The sequence below is a fragment of the Urocampus carinirostris genome, chromosome 3, assembly GCF_059441175.1.
Source record: "Urocampus carinirostris isolate Australia breed hairy pipefish chromosome 3, RoL_Ucar_1.0, whole genome shotgun sequence".
Lineage (NCBI taxonomy): Eukaryota > Metazoa > Chordata > Actinopteri > Syngnathiformes > Syngnathidae > Urocampus > Urocampus carinirostris.
Genome location: NC_142351.1, coordinates 23,947,197 through 23,956,972, shown reverse-complemented (window position 1 = coordinate 23,956,972; position 9,776 = coordinate 23,947,197). Strand labels below are relative to the sequence as shown.

The 9,776-nt window shown below is 40.0% G+C and overlaps 1 protein-coding gene across 3 annotated transcripts; it reads left to right on the top strand.

Annotated features, from left to right (window-relative positions):
* Window positions 1-3,531: 3,531 nt before the first annotated feature.
* Window positions 3,532-7,305, top strand: pym1 (PYM homolog 1, exon junction complex associated factor). 3 transcript variants are annotated; one of them, XM_088331187.1, is made up of 4 exons: window positions 3,558-3,681; window positions 3,778-3,835; window positions 6,407-6,500; window positions 6,599-7,305. In XM_088331187.1, the coding sequence occupies exons 2-4, from the start codon at window positions 3,796-3,798 to the stop codon at window positions 7,086-7,088; spliced, it is 624 nt and encodes a 207-aa protein (XP_088187313.1). In that variant the 5' UTR covers window positions 3,558-3,681; window positions 3,778-3,795; the 3' UTR covers window positions 7,089-7,305. The 3 variants fall into 3 exon arrangements, with proteins under 3 accessions (XP_088187312.1, XP_088187313.1, XP_088187314.1); XM_088331188.1 differs by having other exon boundaries at window positions 3,560-3,681; window positions 3,778-3,826; XM_088331186.1 differs by having other exon boundaries at window positions 3,532-3,835.
* Window positions 7,306-9,776: the final 2,471 nt, after the last annotated feature.

Here is a 9,776-nt window from a genome sequence, read left to right as displayed (position 1 = left end):
TGAGTTGGGCCGAAACAGCCGGTTCTCTACAAAGAGACGGACTTCCTTTCACTACATAACCACCACATGAAATCCGAGGCGGCAGATGCATGCACACAGTTGCATCAAACCGCTCGCTTCGTTTGCAACGGAAAAAAACCGATACCAAGATAGAGGCTACCGCAGCGAACTCGTTTGACTTGATTGATTTGCCGTTGCCGGATGGTACCCATAATTGACAAATTTGCATTTTCCGTACAGATTTTGTTGTACGTCGTACACGTCTTAAATTGCATAATAAACGTACTTTGTACGGCAAAAACGAACAGGTTGACAGGTATGCTTATGATTGTATTTTGTTGGGAATCCAGCAACTATCGTAAGATGGAATCCGTATATTGAAAATGTTAATCGTTTTTCTGTATTTTATATTCGAGGAATATTTTTAAAAAAAAATTATTTTCGTACATAATTACGTTACTATTTCGGTCATTTATAACTTATTCACTTCTTTAATCATAATTATTGCACTTCATGATGAATGATGGATTTAAATCTGATTATCTTGGTCTTAATAACTCGACTTCTTGGTTTATCCATTCAGACAGTAAGTTTTCAGTTGAAAGAAGGCCTTGAATTTTATCAGTACTTGCCAGACATAGTCTAAAAAGTGAAGTAGAGATTGTTCACCTACCTCTACACTTGTTTTCGTCATGAACTGCCCTCCTAGTATTAAAGTAAAGGTCAGTCATTGTGACAGTGCACTTGCGAATCCCACACGCCATTGTCCTGTACGTCATTTCTGCCTGGAAAATTCTGTTACAATAATAATATTATTTATTTAATTGTAAGAAATTCACCTAATGTATATCCATATATTTGAATGTAATATTTACTGATAGTGTTGACATTTCACTGTATCAATTTATTCAGTGGTTATATTTTTTCAGCATTGTTTATAAGTGGTGTTTTGGGGATTCTGCCTCAATCTTATCATACCACCTGAAAAATCCAAAAAGATGAATGTTTGACTTCTTTGCTTACAGTTAATTTCCCTTCTTGTTTTCATGGGAAAGGGGCGTCCCTTTCCTATTAAAACATTGGTCAGCCATTTTGTCGATGCTTGCCCAGGGAGGACTTTGTCCTGTCAATTAGGGCAGAATGTTTTCTTTATTTCTGATTTTGTTTCTTTGTAATAAAAGTCCTCAACAGAACTGCTCACTTCAGCTCTTGTATCTTCATCCAAGTACTCTGAATCCCAGAAGTTAAATTGAACATGGGGCTGGACACAACTTGTCTGTGAGAACACTGTGTGTTTGTACGAATGTCTGTACGTACAGTGAAGAAAATATGTATTTATCATCTGTGCATGTTCACTATGAGACGGATAAACTAAAAAGAAAAATCCAGAAATCACAATGCATGATTTTTTAACGATTTCTTTGTGTGATACAGCTGCAAAGAAGTATTCGAAGACCTGAGAAAATGAATGTTAACATTTGGTACTGTAGCTTTTGTTTGCTATTACAGAGGCCAAATGTTTCCTGTAGTCTTTCACCAGGTTTGCGCACACTCCAGGAGGGATCTTGGCCCACTACTCCACACAGATCTTCTCTAGATCAGTTAGGTTTCTCGGCGGTCGCTGAGAAACACGGAGTTTGAGCTCCCTCCAAAGATTTTTGATTGGGTTCAGGTCCAGAGACTGGCTGGGCCATGCTAAAACCTTGATATGCTTCTTACGGAGCCACTCCTTGGTTTTCCTGGCTGTGTGCTTCGGGACGTTGTCGTGTTGGAAGACCCAGCCACGACCTATCTTCAATGCTCTGACTGAGGGAAGGAGGTTGTTCCCTGAAATCTTACAATACACGGCCCCAGTCATCGTCTCGTTAATGCACTGCACTCGTCATGTCCTATGTGTAGAAAAACACCCCTAAAGCATGATGCTACCACCCCCATGCTTCTGAGTAGGGATGGTGTTCTTCGCATTGTACTCTTCATTCTTCTTTCTCCAAACACGCTTAGTGGAGTTATGACCAAAACGTTCTATTTTAGTCTCATCTGACCACAAAACTTTCTCCCATGACTCCTCTGTATCATCCAAATGGTTATATCCAAACTTAAGATGGGCCTTGACATGTGCTGGTTTAAGCAGGGGAACCTTCCGTGCCATGCATGATTTAAAATCATGACGTCTTAGTGTATTACCTACAGTAACTTTGGAAACGGTAGTCCCAGCTCTTTTCAGGTCATTCCTCACCTTTCTTAGAATCATTGAGACCCCACGAGGTGATATCTTCCATGGGGCTTCACTCCGATTCAGATTGACCGTCATGTTTAGCTTGTTCCATTTTCTAATGATTGCTCCAGCAGTGGACCTTTTTCCACCAAGCTGCTTGGAAATTGCTCCATAGCCCTTTCCACTCTTGTGAAAGTATACAATTTTGTCTCTGGTGTCTTTAGACAGCTCTTTGGTCTTCGCCATGTTACAGGTTCAAGTCTTACTGATTGTATGGGGTGGACAGTGGTCTTTATGCAGTTAACGACCTCAAACAGGTGCATCTGATTCAGGATACATGGAGTGCAGGTGGACCTCTGATGGGCGGACTAAAAAGTCTTTCAGGATCAGAATTCTAGATGATACACAAGGGTTCAAATACTTATTTGCCAGTGTATTACAAAACATACATTGTTAAAAAATCATGCATTGTGATTTCTGTATTTTTCTTTTTAGTTTATCTCGCTCACAGTGGACATGCACCTTTGATGAAAATTTCAGACCCCTCCATTATTTCTAAGTGAGCAAAATAGCAGGGTGTTCAAATACGTATTTTGTTCACTGTATGAGTGTACGCATGCATCGTTGTCTTGATGATTGAGAATTTAGGGAATGTTGTTGTGCCTAAATGTTTAATATAAAAGGAAAACTATTAAGATACATGAATATTCACATCAAATTATATAATGATGCTTCGTGATTGGTTGGATCCCTTAACCACTAGGGTCGTAGAGGCACCATTTCCCGTGGTGTGTCTTGGGCAAGTACAGCCTAGTGGTCTCAAACCAGGCCCTTACGTGTGTTAGGCATAAGTGCTAACCACTACACTACAGAATCACACCAAATTTGTGGCAACCTTTAATGATTTTATATTTATTGTTAACCTTAGTCATTTTTTGTATGGCCTGATTTCATCACTTGTTCAGCACTTTGTACGGCTGTCTTGAGGTGCTTTACAAATATAATTACGGTTGGATTAAGAATGCTGTTTGTATCAAAGTTTAATAGTGATTTGAGACTAACATGGTGGTTATTGTTTTTGATTTGAAATAGTGAGTGAGCAAGTGATGAATGAGTTGAGTACTGTCACAATGCTTTTAACTGGGAAGTAAGAAGAGATTCAATGCATTCAAGTCACCAGATAAATGTCAAAATGGATGTTTTCTTCTTTTTCCTTTTTCAAACACAAAATGCTAATTTTATTTAGCGCTATTCCAGATGTGCACAATTTGCACCTACACATGGCAACCCTAAATCCGTGTCGTCACTTCCGCAGTCGGTTAAAGCGTTCGTTCGTTTTGTCAATTCCCACCTACCGATTGATACATTCAGAATGTTTAGGACTTACTTCTTTTTTCAACACATACCCTTTTCCTCCTCGCCTAATCGTTTATTATTGTCGTAAGGAATACCACTTCGGTTAAAAGGTAAGGTAACTATAATGCGAACAATACCGTTTTAGTCTCTCTGCCTGTTCTGGAGAAACGAGTGCGGTGCTTAAGGGACGTTTGGATATACCCAAGGGATCTGAGACCTTCAAAATGGCAACCCCCTATGTAACTGATGAATCTGGTAAGCTCGGTGCGTGTGACATATTGCTTATTAACTTCTTATATTATTTCGTAACATTTTGCTGTCGTTGTTCAAAATCGCATTCCCTACAGCTGCGCGTTCAGCAGTTACAACGTTTGCAGTGCTTGCAATGGTGCGTTGCTTTCATGCCATTGAAACCTTGTTGTTGCTAGCTGCGACGAGCATGATGCTATCGCACTGTTATTCATCAGAGAAACTTGCTTTCAGAGAGAAATGGCGGCCTTTGGTAATTTTGAGTACCAACAGGGCACATCATTTTATCGCCATGCTAGTGTACAAAGTATAAGCGTGGGTTTCCTCTATTTAATTCAGCCCCAATGTATCGATGTTTATGCATATCATATTGCCATGCACATGTTCCTGATAACGTCAAGCACAGTATCGAATATAGCAAGTGAACCCACATAATTACTGTATAGGAAAATATTGTTCTGTATGGGCTCTTATTCTACACTAAATAATCAATCAATCATAAATATACACATATTTTTTATATGGAAACGTGATCTTGTTTAACGTTTTCTACCTTTAAACTTCGTTTTACTTGCACTGAAAGGAGAAACCTTCCACTTTTGTTATGCGTGTGTCATGACAATAAAATTAAAAAACTAATTATTAAAAATGAATGTCATTGCTAACACAGCTAACACCCAAACGTGATCCCTTCTCAAGGTTTCTTCATTTTCCTCATGTGGAGGTCTTTGAGATTTCCCTTGCCCGGATGTAGGTTTTAGATCAGGGGATGGTGTAATAATAGTCTGGTGCAATAATCTGTGGTCTGTGCAGCCCTTTGAGACTCTCGGTGATTAAGCACTATACAAATAAACATTACATGACTTGACTTCACCGGATTCCTGAAACTGAGCCATGATTGGTCATTTGTTGACTCCTGAGCTACATCCATGTCATCATTCATTGAGACAGACTCTCAAAATGACTCTTTAGATATATGTGGATGATAAAAGGCTGGCTTTTGTCTTTTAACTCATTCACCAAACACCAAATTCAATGTTCGGACGAGTCAGGGCCCAAACAGCATAATATTGTTTGAGGAATCCATTAGGTTGACTTTCGGTTTGTTTGTTTTTTGTAAAACAAGATCGAGCTACCTGTAATTTTAACTGCTTGCTGTAAATAGTTTTTCAACACATTTACACAAGAAGTAAATGACAATTTTAAAGCATTGTATGCAATAAATCCATCCATCCATCCTTTATCTGCACCGCTTATCCTCAGTAGGGCTGCGGGGGTGCTGGAGCCCACCCCAGCTATCTTTGGGCAGTGGGCAGGGGACACCTTGAACTGGTTGCCAGCCAGTCACAGGTTACACAGGGACGGACAACTCACTCGCTCATTCACACCTAGGGACAATTTGGACCGGTCACTTAACCTGACATGCATGTGTTTGGAATGTGGGAGGAAACTGGAGTGCCCGGAGGAAACTCACGCAAGCATTTTTTTCACAACATGTTGCAGTATTTAAGTTTGATTTACATGAGTGGTGAATTTGTTTTATTTTCTACCAGAAATCAAAGTCATATTTATTTTCATTTAAAGATTTGTATTAGTATTCTGCTGCTGCTTAGTTATTATCTTGGATACCCCTATATTGCTCACGTCATGTCTACTCTGCATTTTAGCCAGCAAACAATGCTCTAGGGACAGGAAGCCAAATAGTTTTGTGTTCCCACTCAATCAGGCAGCTAAAGACTTATTACATTTCAAATTGAAGATGTTGATTTTCCATGTGTCATGAGTTGGAATATAATTGACAATAATTAGGTTTTTAGGCTGGATGGGTATTTTGTTGTTACCAAATTTTCCCATGACATGTTTAGTGTATTTTGTTTATCTCAATGAAATGTTTCTTGTAACTTAAAACATCATCCACGGGGCGCTTGAATATGACGGTGTAAAGTGATGGCTGGATGTTCTCTTTTAGGATTTTCTGGTAAACACTAGAATTCATTATTCTGTCAACCACAGCAAGTTGTCCTGGTCTTGAAGAGGCAAAGCAGACCCAGACCATCACACTACCACCACCATGGTTTACTGGTGGGATTATGTTCTTTTGGTTAAATGCTGTGCCATTTTTGTGCCAGATGTAATGGACTGCACACCCTCCAAAAAGTTACATTTTTGACCCACTAGTTCACAAAATGATTTTTTTAGGGCAATCAAGATGCTTTTTTGAGACAACTGTCAGTTTTCTTTTGTGACAGCAGTCAGTGATGCCATTTTTGGCCAGTGTCTTTCCTCTAGTGGAGTCATGAACACTGACCTCAACTGAGGCCTGCAGTTCCTTGGATGTTTTTCGAGGTTCTTTTGTATCCTCCTGTATGAGCCTTCGTCGCACTGATAGTACTCTTAGTTGGTTGACCACTCGTCGGAAGGTTTGCTACTGTTCCCAGTTTTCTCAGTTTGTGGATGATGGCTTTGACTGTTAAGGGTATTTTGTTCATCATAATTAAATGTATCTTGCAACTTAAAACATCATCCACTTGACTTAATTGGGTTTGTATTGGTTATGTTATTAACTGTCCATTCAATGTGTGTTAGGAAAATACATTGCCTCCACACAGCGACCAGACGGCACATGGAGGAAACCGCGGCGGGTTAAAGAAGGCTACGTCCCTCAAGAAGAGGTCCCAGTGTAAGTAAATGCTTTCACGATCTTTTCATTAGGGATGTGTGGGATTGTGGATGAAATTTGGTTTTATTAATTGATTGAATTTCCTTTTTATGTTTTAGATATGAAAACAAATATGTGAAGTTCTTCAAAAGCAAACCGGGTCTCCCCCCAGGCCTAAATGCATCTGACAGTGAGTCCACAAAGGAGAAGCAGCACAAGATCCCGGGATGTGTGGAGGGGGACGCTGCCAGTCTCTCCAAGTCGGCCAAACGCAACCTAAAACGTAAAGAAAAACGAAAACAGCAACAGCACGAATCCGAGGGGAACGTGTCTGATGTGGCGTCTCTCTCCGACGCGGTCGAGAACGTGACCATCTCGGCGAGCGGCAAGCAGCCAGACAAGCCTGAAGCGGCGAGACTGGATGATTCTCTCATAGCAGAACAAGCTAAGAAGATAAAAAATATCAAGAAAAAGCTGCGTCAGGTAGACGAACTGCAGCAGAAAGTGGACTCAGGGGAACTTAAACAGCCAACACCGGATCAATTGGAAAAGTTGGCGAGAGCAAAAATGCTGCGGGAAGAATTGGAGAAGCTGGAAGGCCACTCGTGAGAAAGAATGACTTGGTCAAGTCGATTCCATTTTCCAATTTAACATCTTCGTGATCATCAGTGACTCGCATCTCAGGCCAAAAGCTGCACAATAATTTTAAATTTCACTCTCAGCTAGGCCCTGAGTTTTATTTTTAAACATTTTCCAAGCAAAACAAATACCATGTTAGATCTATTTTTTTCCCTTCATTTTGTACCTTAAAAATATTTTTAAAAGTCGTTTGTTGACTTTTGTGTTTGTCCAACCGCCGTATATAATGTAACATAATACAAACTAATGATCTCTTTCATAATATCGGGACAGTTTGTAAGACACAGAATACAATTTCATAAGTGTTCAGCTGTAGCTTAGAAACGTCATTTAAGATTAAAGATGGCAAACAATGCAAAACACTGTTAATGAGCCCAGTAAAAATGATAGTGTCATTGTCATTTTGCAGATATTTCAATGTAGAGTGAAATTGTAGGCATCTATTATGTATAGTATAAGTACTACCACCATTACTACAGCTCAAGGTGTTGTTTTTGTACACTAGAGGTAAAATCAGGTTATGAAAAAATCTAGCCTGAACCGGGCCCGCGGGTATTTAAGCCCGACCCCAACAAATTGGCTTAGGGAAAGACCCAGAGCAAACCCGAATTTTCATGTTTTATTTGTGAAGACTCTGGAGGGCTTGTTTCTCGATGGCGCAAACAACGCATGGTCGGGGCTGCGCTTTGTGAGAGGGGAATGGAAACCATCGCACAAATCCTCCACAAGGAAAGAGAAAGAACAATGACTGGTGGATAATTCAAACGGGCAGCATAAGGGAACGCCGAACTGAATGTGAACGTAAGGTTTGACGATTTGGACATGACCGAATTTCATGTTGGGCTCTATCTCTAGATCTTACGTCTAGTGTAAGCGTTGCACTGCCCCCAAGTGGCCTGCACTGTGCACAATAGAAGTAGTAAATTGAAATGTTGCATGTTCATTGTATGAAAAACATTTGTTTAAACAATTATATAACTAAAACAAAAGGGAATGTGGAACGGTGTTATGGCCGTTCCATTCCTTTGAGCCATGATCAGTTGTATTCAGGCTAGATGACTACTTAATTTTTGAATAAATATGCGATCAACCCCTCAAGTCACCATCTACACCAGGGGTCTTCAACTTATTACAACCTGAGAGCAACTTAATGCTACTGTTTAGCACCAAGAGCATCCAGTAAGATGTGCATTTCTAAAATAACATGTAATTACTGTGGTCTCACTATGTTATTAACAGGCTATAAATCGACTCATCAGCCTATTATCTCTGATCTATTTCAGAACAGGTCTGAGGGAATCTCCGCTGTCTTTAGGGGGCACCACGTTAGAGACCACCTGTTCTACACACTCCTACACTAACGTTGATGCCTCGTATGAGGTCTCTTCGGTTCCTATCAGCTTTGTTTCCCTTTAAGCCCAAAAGCTCACCCGATATGAGGGAAGCACGATACGTATTGGGCCGATAACTCTGACATCATAGTATAGTGTTATCAGCCATTAGGAAAAAAATAACTGGGGACCACATGGTGACATTCTCTGAGAATGCGACGTCTTTCAAAGATTTCAAGCACTTCGTCCTCGTTATAATATTCTGATTTCGCTCCTTGATTAATATTAACGAGTGATGCGGGCGCAGTCCGGAAACAAGTGTCTTAATCTCTATCATTATATGTTACTTTTCTGTCCTGGACAGCTGTATAAAGATTCCAAACATATTCACTACATTTTTGGATGATTGTATTCCTTTGCCAATACTATCATATTTTTATATAAATATTATTCAGTGGCTTGCAAAACTATTTGGCCCCCTTGAACTTTGTGACCTTCAGCCACATTTCAGACTTCAAACATAAAAATATAAAACTGTAATTACTCGTGAAGCATCAACATTAAGTGGGACACAAACACCCAACATGTGGAAGCAGGTGCTCTGTTCAGATAAGACCAAAATCGAACTTTTTGGCTACAATGCAAGACGTTATGTTTGGCGTAAAAGCAGCACAGCTCATCACCCTCAACATACCATCCCCACAGTCAAACATGGTGGTGGCAGCATCATGGTTTGGGCCTGCTTTTCTTCAGCAGGGACAGGGTATATGGTTAAAATTGATGGGAAGATGGATGAAGCCAAATACAGGACCATTCTGGAAGACAACCTGATGGAGTTCGCAAAAGGTCTTTGTCTTCAAACGGGACAATGATCTAAAACAAAGCAAAAGCTACAATGGAATGGTTCATCAAAAAACATCAAGGTTTTAGAATGGCCAAGTCAAAGTCCAGACCTCAATCCAATTGAGAATCTGTGGAAAGAACTGAAAACTGCTGTTCACCAACGCTTTCCATCCAACCTCACCGAGCTCGAGCTGTTTTGCAAGGAGGAATTGGCGAAAATATCAGTTTCTCGATGTGTAAAACTGATAGAGACATACCCCAAGCGACTTGCAGCAAAAGGTGGCACTTCAAAGTATTAACTCAATGGGGCTGAATAGTTTTGCACACCCACTTTTTCGTTTTTATTTGTTAAAAAAAAGTTTAAAATATCCAATAAAGTGTGTTCCACTTCATGATCGTGTCCCACTTATTATTGATTCTTCACAAGAAATTAGTTTTATAACTTTGTTTGAAGTCTGAAATGTGGCAAAAGGTCACAAAGTTT